Source organism: Sebastes umbrosus, chromosome 19 (genome assembly GCF_015220745.1).
Source record: "Sebastes umbrosus isolate fSebUmb1 chromosome 19, fSebUmb1.pri, whole genome shotgun sequence".
Classification (NCBI taxonomy): Eukaryota; Metazoa; Chordata; class Actinopteri; order Perciformes; family Sebastidae; genus Sebastes; species Sebastes umbrosus.
Window position 1 is genome coordinate 9,619,138 of NC_051287.1, and position 19,609 is coordinate 9,638,746.

Sequence of the window (19,609 nt, forward strand, 5' to 3'; positions counted from 1 at the left end):
ACTGTGGATGTTTAAGATAATTCTGTTTATTATTCATTTCCAATCCTTTTTTTTGTACCATTATTTTTCAAACTGTAGGTCTTTTTCAAATTATTTTGCAGGGAATCTTTTCAGGTGTCCCTAAGGAGCCAAATAAATGTAAAAATTAACATTTGGTGTCATTTTTTGGTAGTTTAAACAAATCGAAAGCTACAATTAAAAAAGAGCCTTTTAATGTAATGGAAGCCAATTTATTAGACAGCCTTAGTACATATTAGGTACACATGGAAGTATTGTTTGTGCTTCAACACTCGCAAACATACAATCCCAATAAGTTAAACAGTTTTAGGACAGACTATTGCATCACTATTATTTTTTTCTCTGATAAATAAATTTGATATAAATCAATTGAGTAAACCCTATACAACAGCAAATTATAATAGAAAAAAAGTGAACACAAAGTCAAGCGTTTGCATCACAGAAAACGCATTATAGTGCAATATACAACTTGTTTGGCCAGGAAGGAGGGAAGGGAGGGAGGAAATAAAAGTGAAAAGGGTGGATTTAAGGTTGTTTTTTTTGCAAAGCCATTCACCATTGGAGGGTTTTACATTGCACCAGAGGAGGAAACAGACAAAAAAAATATAGATATTAGTTCTTTTTTCCCGGGTTGACCACTAACAGCTAGAGCTAAAACATCACAAACACGGCGGCTTCACATTGACATTTTTTAAAGGAAAAGTATCACTACTTCACAGTCAGAAATATTACCAGTCAACAGTGAGACGCTAAAACGGCAACATATGGCACATACACAACACTACTCAGTGCATGGCCCAATTAAACATCATTACTAACCAATGATAAGACTTAATCTGACAGGATACAATACTGAAATACAACTGGCCCTTTTTAAGATTATTCATTAAATATCAGCAAGCAACGGCCTTTTCGACATTAAAACGTGAAGTTTCTCCGGAGAAAGGAAAAGGTTGTGGCAAGTAAATACTTTACAGTCTCGGCAGCCGGAGGAGGGATGATTCTGGCTTTTTACAGAGCTCGCTCTCTTTCCAACGTCTGCTCAACCAAGCATTTTGACACAAATACTTTAACGAAAATGTATGTTTTGAGTATCAGTAGACTAAATATTAAAAACACATCAGAGTATAATGCATCAGATTTACATTTTTTCATAGTTCTACCTAATGAACTGAGTTTACAGATGGACCGTATGGTAGTGGGGTAATGCTTCAGGAGTGGTTTGAAAAGTTTCAAAACATGTATTTATACTTTGATACTCAAAACAAAGGTTTTCATTGTAGTATTCAATTGCTAACTCTGCAGCTCCCAGAACATCCACACTGGATACAAACACATTAACAGTCCACACAAGTCCAAGCATGCTACTGTGTACGAACATCTCAAATGGGCAAGGGATGGGGGTGGGGGAGGGCTCCTCTCTGACAAATATATTATATATATATTGCATGTTGACTGATATATTTTACAACATCAACCTCTCAAACGGCACATCCCTCCTCGACCCGCTTTCAATAAAACTCACACCAAGGAGGAAACCCAAAGGAACAAACGAGAAAATGTCTTTACCTTTTGCACAGGTTTCATAGCATACAATATTACATTTTGGTACTTTCAGTTTTAAATGGCCATCTGTTGTGATATTTAAACCTTTTTTTTAAATAAGCTCATTTAGTTGCATCCATTGTAAAACATGAGAATACTTGCAACAATTTTTATACAACATATATTTTTTTCATCATCTAAGATGTCTTTTTCTTCTCAAGCAAGATGCATACACAATTAATGTAGGGTTTTTTGTGGGAGGGAAGGATACAGCGGTAAGATGGGTAGAAGGGGGGAAAGGTAAAGAGGAGAGAGACGTATTTAGAGGATCTTAGCTTGTGACTTCCTCATCTGGTTTGTTCATGGCCTTGAGCTGCTCCAGCAGGCTGGTGGGGGTGAAGATGTGAGTCGATCCTGGAGACACGCATAGAACACACACACACAAACAAACAGAGAGTTAGATCTGCACGTTTGGAAGGAAACAGATGAAAAATGTGTTTTCAGCTCTTGCTATGAATGCCAACTGTAGATGTATGGAGGACTAAACCTGCAAAAATAAAAAATAAAAAAATGAAAGACTAAATGAATAAATGTCATTAAATATAGCAACAATATTAAAAATAAATGTAGCCATTATTCATTATTTATTAATTTATCATTCTATTAATTCCTTTATTTTTTATGTATTTATTTTGTATTTGATCATTTTTGCATTTATTATTTATTTATTAATTAATTTTATATTTATTTTTAAATGTATGTATTTATGTATGTGTTTATGCATTTATTTATGCACAATTTTCCCTTTGCATTTCACCCCTTATTTATTTCTCCAAACTAATTTATGCCTGTATTATTTTCTTTACACATTTCTTTATGCATTTCTGCCTCATTATGCAAATGAGGGGGGCTGTCACTCAAAATGTGTCATCATGGGGTCAGGGTGCATGACTATATGCTTCCTAGCTAGCTAATGGTGTATGCTTCTACTTATCAACTCCAGTCATAGCCATTGCATAGTCTATCTATGCACTCTGACCCCATAACACATGTTGAGTGACAGCCCTTTCATTTGCATGATGAGAAAGAAATGTATAAAGAAAAGAAAACAGAAACAAATAAGTGTGAGGAAATAAATAAGGGGTGAAATGCAAAGGGAAAATCACGCATAAATTAATAAATACATGAATACATAAATAAATAAATGCATAAATACATACATTTAAAAATAAATATAAATAAAAAATATATGTAAAAATTAAATAAACTTATTGCAAAAATAAATACATTTTTAAAACGACTAAGAATAAATACATAAATAAATAAAAGGGAAAATGAAACAGAAGAGTAAATAAATAAAGAAGCATATTCAAACAAATATCAATTTGTCACATTTTATCAATTAATTAATGGCTACATTTATTTTTTAATTATTTTTGCTACATTTAATGACATTTATTTATTTTGAGTTATTTATTTTTGATTTTGGCAGGTTCCTTCCTCCATATAGATGAGGGCAGTCTCACATAATGTTGAAAGTAAAGATAGAAGCGCTGAGCAAACCAACGTTATAAAATTATAATCAATTAGCCAGCAGGTTAAAATGGATCAAAGAGGTTGAAAAACTAATTATAAAAGGTGGGAGATAACTAAGTACTTTTACTACAAGCACAAGTTTAAGTGCTTTGAGTATTTTCAATTTTCTATCCTGCACCTTTCAGAAGTTTACTTTGTACTCTTTATTTCAATACATTCATTTTACAGCTGCAGTTTCTAATTACTACTTTACATCATAAAATAGCTTCTAACTTTTGTTTCGTCAAAATCTTGTCTCCAAAATGTTGAAGTTTGATTTCCCTAAAGACTTTTAAAAAACGTAGAAACATGTACTCTTAACTGATCTGAAAATCCACAAATCTAGCATTACTTATGCTGGACATAATGGAGTGCCTCAATTGTCCAGCTTTTTAGGACTATTTTTATTTCATATTTCCAATAAGTCAATCTCTTATTTTAGATTTTGAAATGTTTTAATCTTGATTTGTCTGTGTAAAGTACCATGTAAACATCTTCCACCTCTGACTAATACTAATAGTCCTTCACTCTACAAACATACAGCCTGATACAAACTCATGAAGCCGTGTTAAATCACATGAAGCCGTGTTAAATCACATGAAGCCGTGTTAAATCACATGAAGCTGTGTTAAATCACATGAAGCCGTGTTAAATCACATGAAGCTGTGTTAAATCACATGAAGCCGTGTTAAATCACATGAAGCCGTGTTAAATCAAATGAAGCCGTGTTAAATCACATGAAGCCGTGTTAAATCACATGAAGCCGTGTTAAATCAAATGAAGCCGTGTTAGATCACATGAAGCCGTGTTAGATCACATGAAGCCGTGTTAAATCACATGAAGCCGTGTTAAATCACATGAAGCTGTGTTAGATCACATGAAGCCGTGTTAAATCACATGAAGCCGTGTTAGATCACATGAAGCCGTGTTAAATCACATGAAGCCGTGTTAAATCACATGAAGCCGTGTTAGATCACATGAAGCCATGTTAGATCACATGAAGCCGTGTTAGATCACATGAAGCCGTGTTAAATCACATGAAGCCGTGTTAAATCAAATGAAGCCGTGTTAAATCACATGAAGCCGTGTTAAATCACATGAAGCCGTGTTAAATCAAATGAAGCCGTGTTAAATCACATGAAGCCGCGTTAAATCACATGAAGCTGTGTTAAATCACATGAAGCCGTGTTAGATCACATGAAGCCGTGTTAAATCACATGAAGCTGAACAATATGGAAGCACACAGATTAGTGATGGCACCACACAACTGTCATGAATCTGTGAACTAAAAAAACGGCAGGTGAGCTAATAGAAACCCTGCAACACCAGACCTGTCTACGCAGCACAGCCAATCAGGTGTTAGAAAAATGTGCACATGACAGTGTGGGCCTTTAATTTAAGAGCATGCAGACAGCTAAAAAAATACTGCTAGAAAAAAGTAAAATAATTGCAGCAAAAAAAGACAAAAGCAGATACATGTCATGAAATCCCAAACCAGAGTTAGGTCTATCGTCTCCTATAGATATGAATGAAAATGTGAAACTCAGTAACCCTAATAACACAGATGAACTGTTGTGACAGCTGAAGACACATTTCAGACATAGTAAAACTTGAAAGGTGCTAGACTGGAGTAAAGCAAACTTTTTGCCAAATTTGGCGCTTCATCGCCAGATTTACCGATTCAATAGATCACTGCCATCTGAATTCATAATCATAAAACATTTGATTTACTCCTCACACCTGTCCAACATTATCAACAGTATTTGACCTACATTGGTTTGTTTCTGTTGCAAAGCTGCATGTTTCCTCCAGTTTGATTTGATTAGCTGCTTTACCTCAAAGACATTGACCTACAGTAAAACTAAACCTGACCCTGTGAGGAGTCAGAACAGGACGTGGAGGTAGTTAAAGGTAAAAACAGAAGAGAAAGAGGCAAGCCCATCTCGAGTTGGGTCGTTATGGTGATGCGGGGATCGTAGGTGTAAGGGGTCGTGGGTGGGGGTTTAGTGTGGGCCACAGAGGTCAACGTCGGACTGGCCTCGCCTGCTTCTCTGCTGTTCCCCAAACACACAGCTTCGTGGGCCCTTTTGCCCCAGAAACACAACACCGTGACGTTGATCTCTAACGCCACCAAATTATTGTACATGGCTAGGTTTGGACCAAAATAGCATAACAAAAACAAAGGCTTGTTTTAGTAAGTGATGGCCATTTTGCTCAGGAAGTGTTGAATGCAGCAGTATGAGGGGGAGCAGCCATACTGCTTATGGTGAGAGCTGCACACTGAGAAAACCATAAAAACCAAAACGTTGGTTTGTAAACGATATCGCTTTAGCAGATTAGTTGGGAATGAGATGGATGGCCAAGATTACAATATCCAATCTTTAGTGGGTGAATGAGTGTTCAAAAGTAGCCTTGCGGTGGTCATGGACATTTATGCAAATAGGGTATTACTCATTACCTCCGCCAAGGAGGGTATGTTTTGAATGTTCCCATATGTTTGTTTGTTTGTTAGCAGGATTTCTCAAAAACTATGATACAATTCAATGACATTTGGTGGAGGCTCAGCCGTGCTACCATGTGGCCATTTAACACGGCACATAACTTTTTTATACAGTGGCCTGCGGCAAAAAGTTTAAACTAGGGCTGTCAATCGATTAAAATATTTAATCCTGATTAATCGCACATTTTTTATTTTTAAAGGGAGATTTGTCAAGTATTTAATAATTAAAAAGTATTTTTGCCGTATTATAAAAGCAATAAAAAGAGAGGCTGTTACACTAATTTCTAGAAGGAACTGCTGAGCATACATCAGTGCAGTTTGGGCAATCAAATCATGATATAATGCAAGTTTACAACTGACTGCATGTCAGCTGATTGTCTAGAGGCTTAAAGGCTTTTAAATACACTAAAACACATTTTCCACCCTTCTCTTAATTCATATAAAACATATCTGTCACGGCTTCCTTCTACTTGCTTTCTAAAAGCCACTTTAGATGCCTTGTGTATACAGACATTTCCAACACTTTATCTCTCAAGTTGTTTGGCTAATCAAAATTAAATCAAGGTTGTTCCAACACACAAAATAAAAATGATAAGTAAACTTAAATTATCTAGAGTTTTGTGTTAAACTGTGAACGTTTAACAGTTGAGATCTGTCCCTCCTCCACTTCTGCAGCCTCAATTGCCCACACCTGACTCTACTGATTGGCTGGAGCACCATGGGAATTGTAGTCCTATAATTTTCAATGGCTTACAGAGGTCACCACTAGGTGGCAATATTGTTTTGACTATTTACACAAAACAACAAACAAAACTGTCTAACAATATCAGAGAGAACAGTGTTTTAGGGTTTCAATGTTGATTTCTGCACAAGCTATTAGTTTTTTTTTTCATATTTATTTTACTCTTAAATTCAACACATGCATATATCAACTTTGAGCAACCCTGCTAAATCTGCACAGCTGCAAAAGTGAAAATCTCGAAACATTTAACATTTTGTATTATTAAAGTAACTAATTTAAAGGTCCGTTCAGCCTTGGCGGAGGTATGTGCCCTTTGAGTGCTTTTTAGTTCTACACAGGTTCTTTTGAATGTAGTATTTGTTTCTGTGTTCCTCCATCATCATCATCATGAGTGAATACTAACAGTCTGCTAGTGACTGGTGTAATAATGGATGAGTCTCCTATGTTAGGGGAGGGGTGGATTAGTGGTTGCTGTTTGGCATCTTTACTTTGTATTTGGTTGCTAAAGCATATCAGGTGGAACAATGCTACATTCCCAGACTCTGTGTCAGCAGAGAGGCATCATAGAGGCAGTGATACAAAGAGCAACTACTTGGGCAACCTGTATTGAATTGTTCTGAAATTATTATGGTTACCTGACTGTTTCCCATCTACGTTGCCCCCAGAATTGCCCTGTGTGTCAGCACCCTGAAAGGTATGATCGTGATAAAGATCTTTTGCTAATATTAAGCACCCTCTGCGGACGAGTCGTGAGCCATGTGAGCATGTGATGGTGGGCTGAGAGAAAGTGACGTGGACGGAGTCGGAGGACTGGGAGTCAAAAGAAAAACGAAAAACCACAAGGGGAAAAAGGAGAGGATCCTTCTTTGAAATCCAACTCAAGGACCTGTCCGTATGTGGAAAAACCAGTAACAAATCAAGGTGATTGTCTTTGCGAAGGGTTGATTAGAAAAATAACCAGACAGTAAAAACTGATAAAGATGGATCTCGGGGGTAGATTAAATCTGGAGTGAGTGTTCAACAGGCTCAAGGGGCCTTTGGGTGGCTGTCGAGGGGCGATTTAATCCACCCAGCTGAGATGATGGGAGGAGGCAGCAGGGATGGGGTCACGACCCCCTCAGACATGGCCGCTCTTCAGCACAGACTTTACTTGGGCTGAATCCAAATGTCCACCCTCTGGACTCGAGGGCCCTCGCAGACTTTGGCCATCTATGGCAAAACTACAAGGCAATAAGTCCCTGATAAGACTGGCCTTGCACACATTATGGTTTTATTGCATCCGTGTTTAAATTACTACATGGAACTTTTAACTGGTTATGAAACAGTCCCAGTTTAATACGGATCAGCGAGAAGATTCGCTATTTCTATATAGACGAATCTGGCGACCGCTTTGTGTACTCCGCGATCTAGTGGCGCTGTCATTACTGCGGTGGCAAGTCGTAGTGACTCGGTGTCTGCTAACCGTGTTAACTGGTGACTTTCAGCCAAAAGCATCATAAACATAGTGTCATATTCCTATTGCAATGAATTGTGGGTAATTAATTACTCTGCAAAGTTTGGTAAAGTCTGCACCCCAAGTCTGCAGTAAATCCACATGAGCCCGCTTGCCAACTTGATGAATTGTGGATTTGGACTGTGGTCAGACATTTAGATTCAGCCTTCCTGTAGGGACAACAGACTGAATAGCAGGACTCCCACTCTGATTGGCTAACTCTCAGTATACAGGGACTAGAGCCTGATGGAGCGGTCCATGCAGTGAGGAAAGGTCGGGGGTTGCCCATCCCTGAGGGTCACGGAAGGGGGGAGGAGGGTGGAGTTACATCAAACAGTACTGAGTGTTCAAAGAAGAAGAAGGAACAAGGAGGAAGCCCTTGTGCTGCGAAGGTTCAGAAAGGGCTTCTTTGTGCGGCTGCCTTTACTTTTTTCAGTGTGATTTCTCTCTCCCTCCCTCCCAATCTGTCTCTGCCTCACTCGGCTGTGGGTTCTGCTTCCTCAAAGGACACCCTAGTGGACTCTCGGAAGTCGGGGTGCTGAAGGTCCGATAAGAATTTGGTGGGGGTGAGCATGTGGGTGGAACCTGTGGAGGAACAGAGGCGGCTTCACCACTCGTCTCTCAGCACATGCCACGCCCCCTCCCCCACTCGCTCCAAAAACTAAAGGGTTAAAAAGACAAGCAACCCGTCGTACAGTACACACACACACACACACACACACATACAGAGACACACTCGTCCACTGACAGTTCACACACATACATTACACACACTCGCCATGTTGCACAAACACAAAGACACGCACAGAAAAAGACATGGCGTGGCTGCAATTTAAAGACAACAGTTGTTTTTAAAGACAACAGCTGAAGCAGAGCACAACAGAGACTAACAAAGACACTTTCCCATTTATAACACAGGCTGGCTGGCAAAGCTTTAAGACATCAAATAAACAGTACAGAGGGGCATAACATAAAAGGGCTATTTTAACATAACACATTGCACACAATAGGCAGGTTGTAACAACTATCTGCAGCTACACCTTCCACATACTGTACACAAGGTTACTGCGTCACTGGGGTTGTTGTGGGATTTGGGATTCTGGGTGCGTGATGGTCCAAAAGGACATTACGCTGTCCTCCAAGAGCTGTGTTGTGGGTGGCTTCTGTTTGCAAAACCTGAACTTCAATTCCTGATTTTGTCTTTGTGTATTTAAAAAGGGAAAGTTTATATATTCATAGTAGATGCCAAAAATAAACGTAAACCTGAAATATCAAACAATGGTTAATCTTGTATTTATTATAAGTCTAGCTTGCTGAGAGTTTGTTGTTTTTTGTCCCTCCCATCATCTCAGAACTTAACTTCCTTATAATCATTTTATCACTTGCTTCAACAAAGTGCAACTTAATCCCAGAAAGTAATTCTTAAAAAACGTTTTAACATCTATTAGCTAGACTGGATATTCATTAGAGATATCTGCAACATCATTTTGCCTAGTCAAAACTCTAATACAAGATATCTGCAATTACAATTTGACTAGTAAGTTTCAAACTACTTTTGCCATTCATGTGTTTTGGGGTTTCTCATTACAGATATCTACAATTCAGTTGCAGATATCCGCAATGAGAATTACGAATATCTGCAACTGAATTCTGACTAGTTGTAATTCAAGATATCTTTAATTCCCCTCAATTCAAGATGTCTACATTGGCCTTTTTAGTCTTGTCTCTCAAAGCACGGGGCGAAATTATTTGACCTTATATCTTCAAATAAGATATCTCTAATCAAAATTCTTTTCATGATATCTAAAACTTGATAACAGTTATCTACAATTAAATTATGGAAATTCCTAATTCCAGTTCAAGATATCTACAACGTCATTCTGACTACTTAAAATTGTATTTTAGATAACAGACTCATATAAGGTCAAATGTGTCGTAAACAGCTTTATCTTTCTTTTTATGCACTGAACTTGCACTACTACGTCAGGGTTAGACTGTCACCTCCATGTTTCTCCTGCCCTCCGTCTTTATTTTGCTTAAGCTGTGTGTCCCAGTTCACAAGCTTCGTCCTTCTGTGTCCTCAGCGGACCAGACTGTACCTGCACCTGCTAGTCAAACCTCACACAGTCCTGTGAAAATGCTTCAAAGGACGTGGCCTCTGAATTATGACGCAGCTTTTATCAGTTTTCACACTTTCTATTAAAAATGGTCCTCTTAGAGACAGTCTCTGTTACTTAACGCCAGGCTGAAGAGATGTGTTTTACTGCCTCTCTCAGGTTGAACGTTTAAATTCTGTTTCACCTCTCCCACACCCAGCATCTCTGATAGATGTGGTCCTGAAGTACACCTGTACATCACTGCAGCAATGCAAGAAGGTAAGCCACTGGAGGTCAGCAAAAACTACTTTTTCAGGGAGTGTTAAGTTACTCTTTAAGGTTGTATCTTTGACGTCCAAAAACCTACAAATATGAACACTTCTTCTTCTGCGCTCAGCGGCGCCTCCCGGTGCACTACTCACCAATGACGGCCTCCCACTTCCCATTGGCCTGTGTGACCTCATAGGCGCAGCGCATCTCGCTGAAGGACGCGCCGCCGATGATGAAGACCATGACACGTGGCCCGGTGCGGTACTCTCCAGGTGTCTTATTCTTGTGCCAGTGGCCGTACCGAGCACTGGCAGAGTAGAAAGGACAACAGCGTCAAGTTATTACAGTTTTAGAGCCACTTTAAATTGGGAGCTCACACCAAATAAGCTGAGAGGAAGTCACATTTTCACACATACAAGAGATCACACTTCAACATTAGAGGCATGACTAACTATGATGCTCAGTGCTGGGTGTGTCTGTAGGCTATATGTGGGGAAGGGGCGGCTAATGAGGCAGATCAGTTTGTAACAGGAGAGGATTTGATGCTGAATCAATACACACCAGCAGAGTGGAGTGTACGGATCAGTGGGGCTCAATGTGGCTTCATCACACATACATGTGGAGTTGGAAATATTGATGACTTGTAATCAGGTCATTTGCTTACAGTTTGGGTTTAAGTTTTCAACGATGATATTTAAGACGATATCCTTTTTTTTTTTTGAGGAAGTTTCAATCAAGTGATTCATCTGATTAAATTGTTAATTTTAATTTTAATTAAATTTAATTTTGATTTTATTAAATCATATTTCATTATATAAAAACAGGTGAATTTTGGAAATGACTGTCTATTTTTTTTATGATAAATTTTGACTTTACATTTCTCTGGAGTTAATGGAAATGTTTGGATCACTCAAGTCGGAAACAATCCTACGAAGCCACCACTGGAATCTAATTCTACAAATAGTATAATGCTAATAATATTAGTGTAGCCTGATCTTTATCTGCAACTGTGCAGAAATACCGGGTTTAAACACGATGAATAGGCATGGAAAAAAAAAGCTGCGCAGCATTCGAATGTTGATTTAGAATTTGAATGTCAAAGTTATGAATGAAGGTTCGAACTATTCGGTACAACCCTAATACGCATATATATGTATATAAAAATTGGTGCATGTCTAAGCTCTCCTATCTTTGCACAGGGATCTGTATACGGCTCACTAACCAGACAATCGTCAGTGTCACCTCCCTGCTCTCAATTTTTCTCAAATATTGATCTGTTAGACTCATCTCCTTTCCCAAATTACTATTGATCTTATACCACCATTTCTGTCTTCATAATTTACCGTGCAATGAAATGCCACGCAGTGCATATGTGTGTGTGTATATATGCATGTGTGTGTACCTGACTGCAGTGGTGCTGAAGGAGGCAGAGGAGCGGGTGGAGATGTAGGGGTAGTGCTTGGTGTCCAGCTTATCTTCAATAGCATCCTGCAGGGGGACAAAAAGACAAAACAGATCTTTGTCAGCAATATTGTCTGCGTTAAACACACACACACACACACACTTCAATAGGGGCTTCACAGTTGTGTCACGTCTCCTAGCAACCACGTGTGGCTCCATCATGGAGGTCCATTGGAGAATTGGCTTTGCACAAATAAGGGGCTAAATATAGTTGATAACAACCAGGCTGGGAAAACAGATGTTTGGCTAAGATTGTCGTGTCAACTGAAAAGTAAATAATTGTGCTCGGATTAATTAGTTTGTTGTTTTTGGAACCTCAATTTAGAAAAATGAAAATAGGATATCACCCAATATGGCATTGCAAGTCAAATTATGATTTCAGCCCTTGAAACACACCTCCATGATGTCCTTGACCAGTGGTGTCCAGCGGGACAGCTGATAGGTCTGCTCGCTCACACGCTCCTTCCTGTCCAGCTTCTTTCCTCGGCGGAGGGTGGACTAAAGAGGGAAAGACGAGACAATGAGGTCAAAGAAAGAAAGAGTAGAGATAAGAAGATAAAAAGAATTAGAACGCCACCCGGTGAGGATCTTACATCTGTGACGATGGGGACACCCAGGTTAGCCATGTTGGTGATGATCTCACTGTCCTCTGGGGGGATCTGAGCGTGTTGGATCAGCTTGTTCAGGTTCTCCTCCGTAATGCCTTAACACACACACACACACACACACACACACACACACACAGGGCATATCTTATAACTATAGAAATTGTATGTTTACATTTAATATGTTCGGCTTGTTCTGGGAGGATAGGGAATTCATGTTTTTGTCACTTGAGTGCCAAAATAAAACCATTTTATTAAAACTCAAAATTGCCACTATATACATTCTGTATGCTACTTAACCATAACAGCTTATTATAGCTGTGTAGAATTGTCTGGTTATGTCTGACCTGAGAAGCTATCTGGTTTTTACAGGCTCTTTTTCTTCTGTATCTGTATTTTGTGAAGCATTTTTTTTTTTACAGACTTGAACTGAACAGCCAACTAGGTAAGTAGTAGTTATTTTTTTTCTTTAGCTAATAAATATCTATTCATTGCTAAAAGGGAAGCTTCAGTATTTTTCAACCTGGACCCTATTTTCTCATGTTTTTGTGTCTAACTGCCTAATAGGGACAAACATTTCTGAAGTGAAAGGTAAGAAAAACGTTTTATTTATCTTCAGGGTCTTTTCCTTAATGTTGTCAGACACTTATAATAACAATCTGAGCCTGTCAGTTGCAAAAACAAGCTCTTTTAGTGAACCTAACGTTACATTGACGCTGCTCACTTGACGCAGCCCAGAGATTTACAAAGTGAAGATTTGATTTCATTATGTCACCTGCTGTCGCCCCCTTACCGTTCTTGAGGAAAATGTAGAGCAAGATGATGCGGATCTTGTCGTACGTGGTGACGTTGGCATCCAGCAGGATGGGTACGATGGCCCTCATGGGGTCTTTGATCTTCTCTCCCTCAGCGTCTGTGCCCATAGCCAGATCCTGCAACAGAGAACTCAGGTATCATTTCATGTTTCTTTGTCATTCAAATCAGTCATTTAAAACCTTAAAATACACATTTCCAGGGATTGTATTTTCAATAACTGAGGTTTTCAGAAATCATTATCATTTATCTGTATACAAGAAACTCTTTTTTTTGTTTTCGATAATTTCCCTTTAGCATTACTCTCTTATTTAATTTCCTTTCGTCTCTTCTTTCCTATCCTCTTTTCTTGTTTTCTCTCCTCTCCTTGCTCCTTGTTTCCCCTCGCCTGCCCTCTCACCTGTTCCACACGGCACAGCTTGTCCACTGTTCCCTGGTAATGCTTCATGCAGTCCTCAGCCAGTTGCAGATGAGTAGAGTACTGAAAAACACAAAACACACAGGATCAGCATACACATTTACACACACAGGAAAACACATTCACACACTCCTATAAGCACACACCTTGCTGAGCTCCTTCTGGTACTGAGGCATCTTCTTCAACATCTGGGACAGATCCCTCATTGTGGTCTGTTGAAACAAAAGCAAGAGTGCCATGATGTCAACATCAGTGCGAGATATCATAAAATAGACAACTACATAAGTGATATTTTATGTTGGACTTTGGTCTAATCGCAGACTTTGCTACAAATGTCCAATGGGTTCACTTAATATCCGCTGCCAAGTGACAAAAATAAATACATTAATTCAATTCAATTAAGTTCTGGTCATGTTTTCTGAGTATATTTAAAAGGAATAGTTCAACATGTTTGAAAATAAATTGCTTTCTTGCAGAGTTAGATTATAGTATGCCAAGATGTTGTAAAATATGTCATAGTAAAGTAAGTCTTAAAACATATATTAAAAAAAACATAGTATAGTATGCCATAAAAAAATGTCATAGTATAATATGACACAAAGACATGTCATACATTTTTTTTAGGTTTAGCATGTCACAAAGAAATGCCATAGTATAGTATGCCATAACAAAGTCAAAAAAGTCATAGTATAGAATGCCACAAAACTGTTGTAAAAAATGTCATAGTATAGTATGTCATAAAAAAAATCACAGCATAATATGTCACAAAGAAATGTCATAGTATAGCATGTCACAAAAATGTCATAGTCTAGTATGCAATAAAAAGTCATTTAAAATTCATAGTATAGTATGTCACAAAAAAAGTCATAGTATATCGAGCCAAAAAAAGTCATACAAAATTTCAGTATAGTATGCCACAAAAAATGTTGTAAAGAAATGTCATAGAACAGTATGTTATAAAAAGTCATAAAAAATGTCATAGCATAATATGTCACAAAAAAATGTCATAGTATAGTATTGCATAAAAAGTCATAATATGGTATGTCTCAAAAAATGTTGTAAAAAATGTCATAGTATTGTATGCCATAAAAAATGTCATAGCATAATATGTCACAAAGAAATGTCATAGTATATCATGCCACAAAAATGTTGTAAAAAATGTCATAGTATAGAATGTCATAAAAAAATGTCATAGTATAATATGCCACAAAAAGTCATAAAAAATCTAATATAATATGCCACAAAAATTGTTGTAAAGAAATGTCATAGTATAGTTTGTCATAAAAAATGTCATAGTATAGTATGCCACAAAAAGTCATAAAAAATGTCGTAGTATAGTATGTCATAAAAATGTTGTAAAAAAATGTCATAGTATAATATGTCACAAAGAAATACCACAGTATAGTATGCCTTAAACAGTCCTAAAAAAATAATATAATATAGTATATCATAAAAAGTAAAATATGTCATAGTATCGTATGTCACAAAACATTTCATAGTATAGTATGCCATAAAAAGTAATTAAAACATTTCCTTTTATGGAGCTTTTGAAGAGATAAAGAAGTTATCCACCATACTAAGTAACGCTATAGTACCAATATCTTGGTAATACTGTATATGCAGACTGTATATATAAACATTTCCTCTTTACCTTCTCCCCGGTGTTCATCCTCTTGCTGGCAGAAAATTCCTTCAGCTGTCGTGTCACTTCCCTAATGACAAAACACAAACAGGCATGGAGACACAAGAGAGAAAGTTTGTTATATCGCGCGAGTCAGTATTCAAAGACTGAGTGAAGAGATAGTAAAGTATGAAGAAAAGTACTCACTGGGACACCTCAGCTATGTGTTTGTGTCTCAGGCTCACCCACAGGTCATCGTCTTCATGCAGCAGAACCTCCTTCTCGCGAGAGTCTCCGATGCCACTGGTCTCATACCTGAGAGGAAAAAAGACACATATTCTGACTGAAAGACTAATTTAGGTTCAAATTTGTGATTAAAGCTGAAATGAGTATTTAATACAAAGATTCTGCCTAGCAGCATAAAAATGGAAACATTGCCCTCTCAAGTATCATTTATGTCAATTGTGTTTTTCGTACTTGTAGACGTCGTTTTCGATGGGCAGCAGGTCGTAGCCCATGGCCTGGAAGGTGAGCTCATGCAGGACAGGAGAGACGGGGTCAAACGCCCTGTCCAGGATGATCAGCTGTGAGCGAGCCTTATCTGGGCCCTACAGAGAAAAAGAGAAACAGATACAAGAATGAAAGGAGCGGTAAGATAAACATACATATATGATGTTATAATCATTTTGAAGTACAATCTCCGTAATGTAGAATACAACTGTGCGACTTTAACTACTAAGATACGTATTTTTACAACAAGAATATGAGACAACAGGTGAAAATCATTAAGAAGGAATACAGAAAAAAAATGTCCTACGCTCACCTCTCCCATAGTGGGGTCATCAGCCTTGTAGGCATCCAGTTTGTCCTGAACCAGCTGGGCCAGGGTGGCGTTGTCCTTGTACTCGCTGACAGAATAACAGATAGATAGATGGATTTGGATGGTCGGAGAATGTTTCTCTGTATATTAACATATTCATAAAACTTTGTCATTTTTAGAATTTCTACAACGTAATTGAACTCTTTTGTAAAAAGACCAAATCAGACATCTGTTGTTTTTTGAGTATTAAATTAATCAGCCATCTAGGAGACTAAAAAGCTACTCCTCATAACCAACTTAATAGATCTCCTGAACTCGCTTATGAAAGTTTTGATAAATGGAGGCTAACATCCTAACTGGTTAGCTTTAACATCTTATCTGTCCAAATAAGCTATATCCTTGACTGCTAATTTGCCTTTTGTTTTAGAAACCAGCCTATACCCACAGCTGCCTCTCCGCAGCGCCCCATGCTGCTCACCCTCGGTATCTGACAGCAGGGTACTCCTTCAGGGTGGCACAGAGCGTGGCCAGCTGCTCAGCCAGCCTCTCCATCACCGGGTTCTTGAGCTGGGTCTTATGGGGGCTGTAGAAACTGTGGAAGGCATCTGGATTGTCCAGAGAGTACACCTGCACACACAAACATGGACACAACTTAAACTTTGCTTCAGCAAAACACTTGACTTTCCCACTTTCATTGATTTCAGCTTTTCCAACTTCCTACACCTTTATTATGCCTTTGCGCTGGCGACAGCCGTGGCCGGAGGCATTATGTTGTCGGGTTGTTTGTCCGTCCGGCCGGCCGTACATCCGATTCTCGTGAACGCAATATCTGATTAGATTTTGGTGGTCAAAGGCCAAGGTCACTGTGACCTCACGTCCGTCCCATTCTCGTGAACACTCCCATAAACATATTACCATACTATATGCCAGAAAAGATTTGGCATGTTCCAATACATAATATGTCAAATGCTTTGTGCAAAAAATACCAGGATGTCCTACTACATAATTATGATAATTTCCCAGAAAAGTGATGACATTTTGGACAAACTGCAACTTGAATGGTTGACGGAGACATACAACCAAGAGGCGGTAATTCTAGATTTATGACGTACTAATTGATTTTTCTGACTTTTTTTTTAGATATACTATGAATTTTTAGTTTGCTTTTTTTATGACATATTATACTATGACTTTTTGACAACTTCCTTTCGGCATACTGTACTATGACTTTTTTCGACACACTATGTTACGACTTTTTGTCGACATACTATACAATAACTTTTTTCGACATACTAAACGATGAGGTTTTTTTCGACAAACTATACTATGACAATTTTTTCGACATGCTATATAGTATGATGATTTTTCGACACAATATTCTATGACTTTTTTTCATGAAATTTTCGACATACTATATTATGGCTTCTACTACTTATGCCATTTGAAAAAAAATTAAAAGTCATAGAAACGTTTGTCGAATAAAGCTTTAAAAAAGTCCTTGTAGAGTATATCGAAAAAAAGTCATAGTATAGTATGTCGAACAAAGAAAAAAAAAGTAATTGTATATTATGTTGAAAAAATACAAAAAAGTCATAGTCTAGTATGTCGAATTAAAAAAAAAAAAGTCATATAGTATGTCGAAAAAAGGTAAAAAAAAAAGACATATGTCGATAAAAGTAAAAAATAAGGTCATAGCTTAGTATGTTGAAAAAAGACATAAAAAGTCATAGTATAGTATGTTGAAAAAAGTAAAAAAAAGTCATAGTAGTACATAATAGTATGTCCTTGTTTAATTTCCTCTTTCCAATCCCTTTTCGTCCCCTCATCACACCTTTCATTTCATTGTTCCTCTCGTCTCCCATCCTCTTTCTGTGCCTTCTCATCTTCTTTAATTTCCTGTCATTCCCTTTCCTCTACCTTCCTTTCCTTGTTTGCTCTCCTCTCTCCTCCCCCGCATCACTCACTACCACTCCCTCCTCCAACCCCATCTGTCTACGGTCACATGACCACACTTAGTCTCCGCAGAACGGTCCCTATGTTAGCTCGGCTACCATTGGCTACCGCCTGCTGTGTGGATCCTGACTCACCCAATGGGGTTAGAGCATCAGCCTGTGGGTGGGGCTATGAGGCAGCACTTTGCCTGAAGCAGAAAACCACTGACTCTGAATTAATCAGAGTAGACGGGAGGGAAGCAAAGCATTGTGGGCCAAGCAGCATCTTCAGATAGTGAGAGAGAGTAGGATGGACAGAAGGAGAGATGATGAGAGATAGAAAGAGAGCTTGGTGGAGAGCAGTGAGCAGAGAGAGCGCAAACGACGTGCAAAGGCAGGGATGGAGGAATGGCGGGACAAAAAAACAGAGAAAAACAGACTGAGGGAGGGAGGGAGAGAGGGAGGAGGGAAAACATGAAGTAGTCAGGAATTTGGATGCAATGATGGAGAAGCAGGTGGGAGGGAGGGAAGGCAATGTGACAAATGCGAGTCTTTCTAGAACAGTCTGGCAGTAAACAGAGAAACTGGTGAGTCAGCAGCATTATGCCAAGCGACCACCTGAATTTATATTTGGTTCTCTCTCTCCGCTCTCCATCGGTTTTATCCATCCCTGACTCTAACAACCAATAACCTTCATGTTACTATTCCTGGCAGCGTCCTTTGCAGCAATTCTCTCCTCCCACCCGTCTTAAATCGATCTGTTGTTGCTCGAACTCTAGCTTTTTATCTCTGGATCTCTCTCTATGGTTTAACAAACACTCACGGATGCAGTCTATCCCTGAAATGTTCACTTGTAACATTTCAGGGAAAATGCCGAAACAGCCGTGTTGTGAATGAAAGCAGTAACATTGCAGGGACAAAAGACTCTTTCACATGACGTATTTGAATCTGCAACTTGTTTGCGGTTTAGCATTTATGCAAACTTTTTGAATATTGAATAAATTACAAGAACATTGGGACTTGACAAAAACAGCTCCTCACACGCCATGTTCCTGAAAATAATAAGAGATGTATTCCGCCATGTACTCGTACATGTAGCCTTGCCACATCTTCTTCTGTTACGTTTTATGGCAGTTGGGATCCATAAGTGTTGCATTACCGCCATCTGCTCGACTGTCCCTTGCCCCAATCTATTTTGGCATTGCCATGGCATATGTAAAAAAGGCACAAGACGGAAATGTTCCTGAATGTAGTGCATGTGTGAATAATGAAAATCACTAGCAGTACCTGAAAGGTTATCCCAGTAATTTACCGGCTCAACAGCGCCAGCGTGGCCATCATTACCCAACACCATTACACACAGCTGGACATTTACCTGAGACTCGTAGGGCAAGAAGGCGATGTTGATCTCTGTCAGAGTCTTGCAGGTTTTGGAAGCGCGGCTCTTCACCAGCTCGTTGAAGAGAGGATCAGGGCAGGCTGGAAAGGTGAAATTGAGAACAACAGAATTATAATTAACAGCAGGTACCTCTATGAATAGATGGTTTGTGCTTCATCAGTTCCAATAACTTCTTCAAATATTAATTCAAGACATATTTCTTTGACCTATAAAGTTTGTTTGGAGATAATGTTTACCTGCACTTCCTCAAAACCTTTTTGGCAGACTAGTTTATGATATCCATCAGTTGGCAGGATGTAGCAG

At 38.6% G+C, this 19,609-nt stretch overlaps 1 protein-coding gene across 3 annotated transcripts in view; it reads right to left on the minus strand.

Annotated features, from left to right (window-relative positions):
* Window positions 1-208: 208 nt before the first annotated feature.
* Window positions 209-19,609, minus strand: part of stxbp1a (syntaxin binding protein 1a) — a 61,428-nt gene continuing 42,027 nt past the window's right edge. For 2 of the 3 annotated variants that reach the window (XM_037751941.1, XM_037751938.1), the window contains 15 exons: window positions 19,283-19,386; window positions 16,455-16,603; window positions 15,980-16,064; window positions 15,634-15,764; window positions 15,364-15,471; window positions 15,187-15,247; window positions 13,682-13,747; window positions 13,518-13,598; window positions 13,098-13,236; window positions 12,293-12,402; window positions 12,096-12,197; window positions 11,641-11,726; window positions 10,391-10,545; window positions 8,300-8,457; window positions 209-1,977 (listed from right to left, as the gene is read on the minus strand). In XM_037751941.1, coding sequence (XP_037607869.1) covers window positions 8,348-8,457; window positions 10,391-10,545; window positions 11,641-11,726; window positions 12,096-12,197; window positions 12,293-12,402; window positions 13,098-13,236; window positions 13,518-13,598; window positions 13,682-13,747; window positions 15,187-15,247; window positions 15,364-15,471; window positions 15,634-15,764; window positions 15,980-16,064; window positions 16,455-16,603; window positions 19,283-19,386 — 1,487 coding nt within the window. In that variant the 3' untranslated portion in view covers window positions 209-1,977; window positions 8,300-8,347. The remainder of the gene's footprint in view (window positions 1,978-8,299; window positions 8,458-10,390; window positions 10,546-11,640; window positions 11,727-12,095; window positions 12,198-12,292; window positions 12,403-13,097; window positions 13,237-13,517; window positions 13,599-13,681; window positions 13,748-15,186; window positions 15,248-15,363; window positions 15,472-15,633; window positions 15,765-15,979; window positions 16,065-16,454; window positions 16,604-19,282; window positions 19,387-19,609) is intronic. The other variant, XM_037751940.1, reaches the window with a different exon arrangement.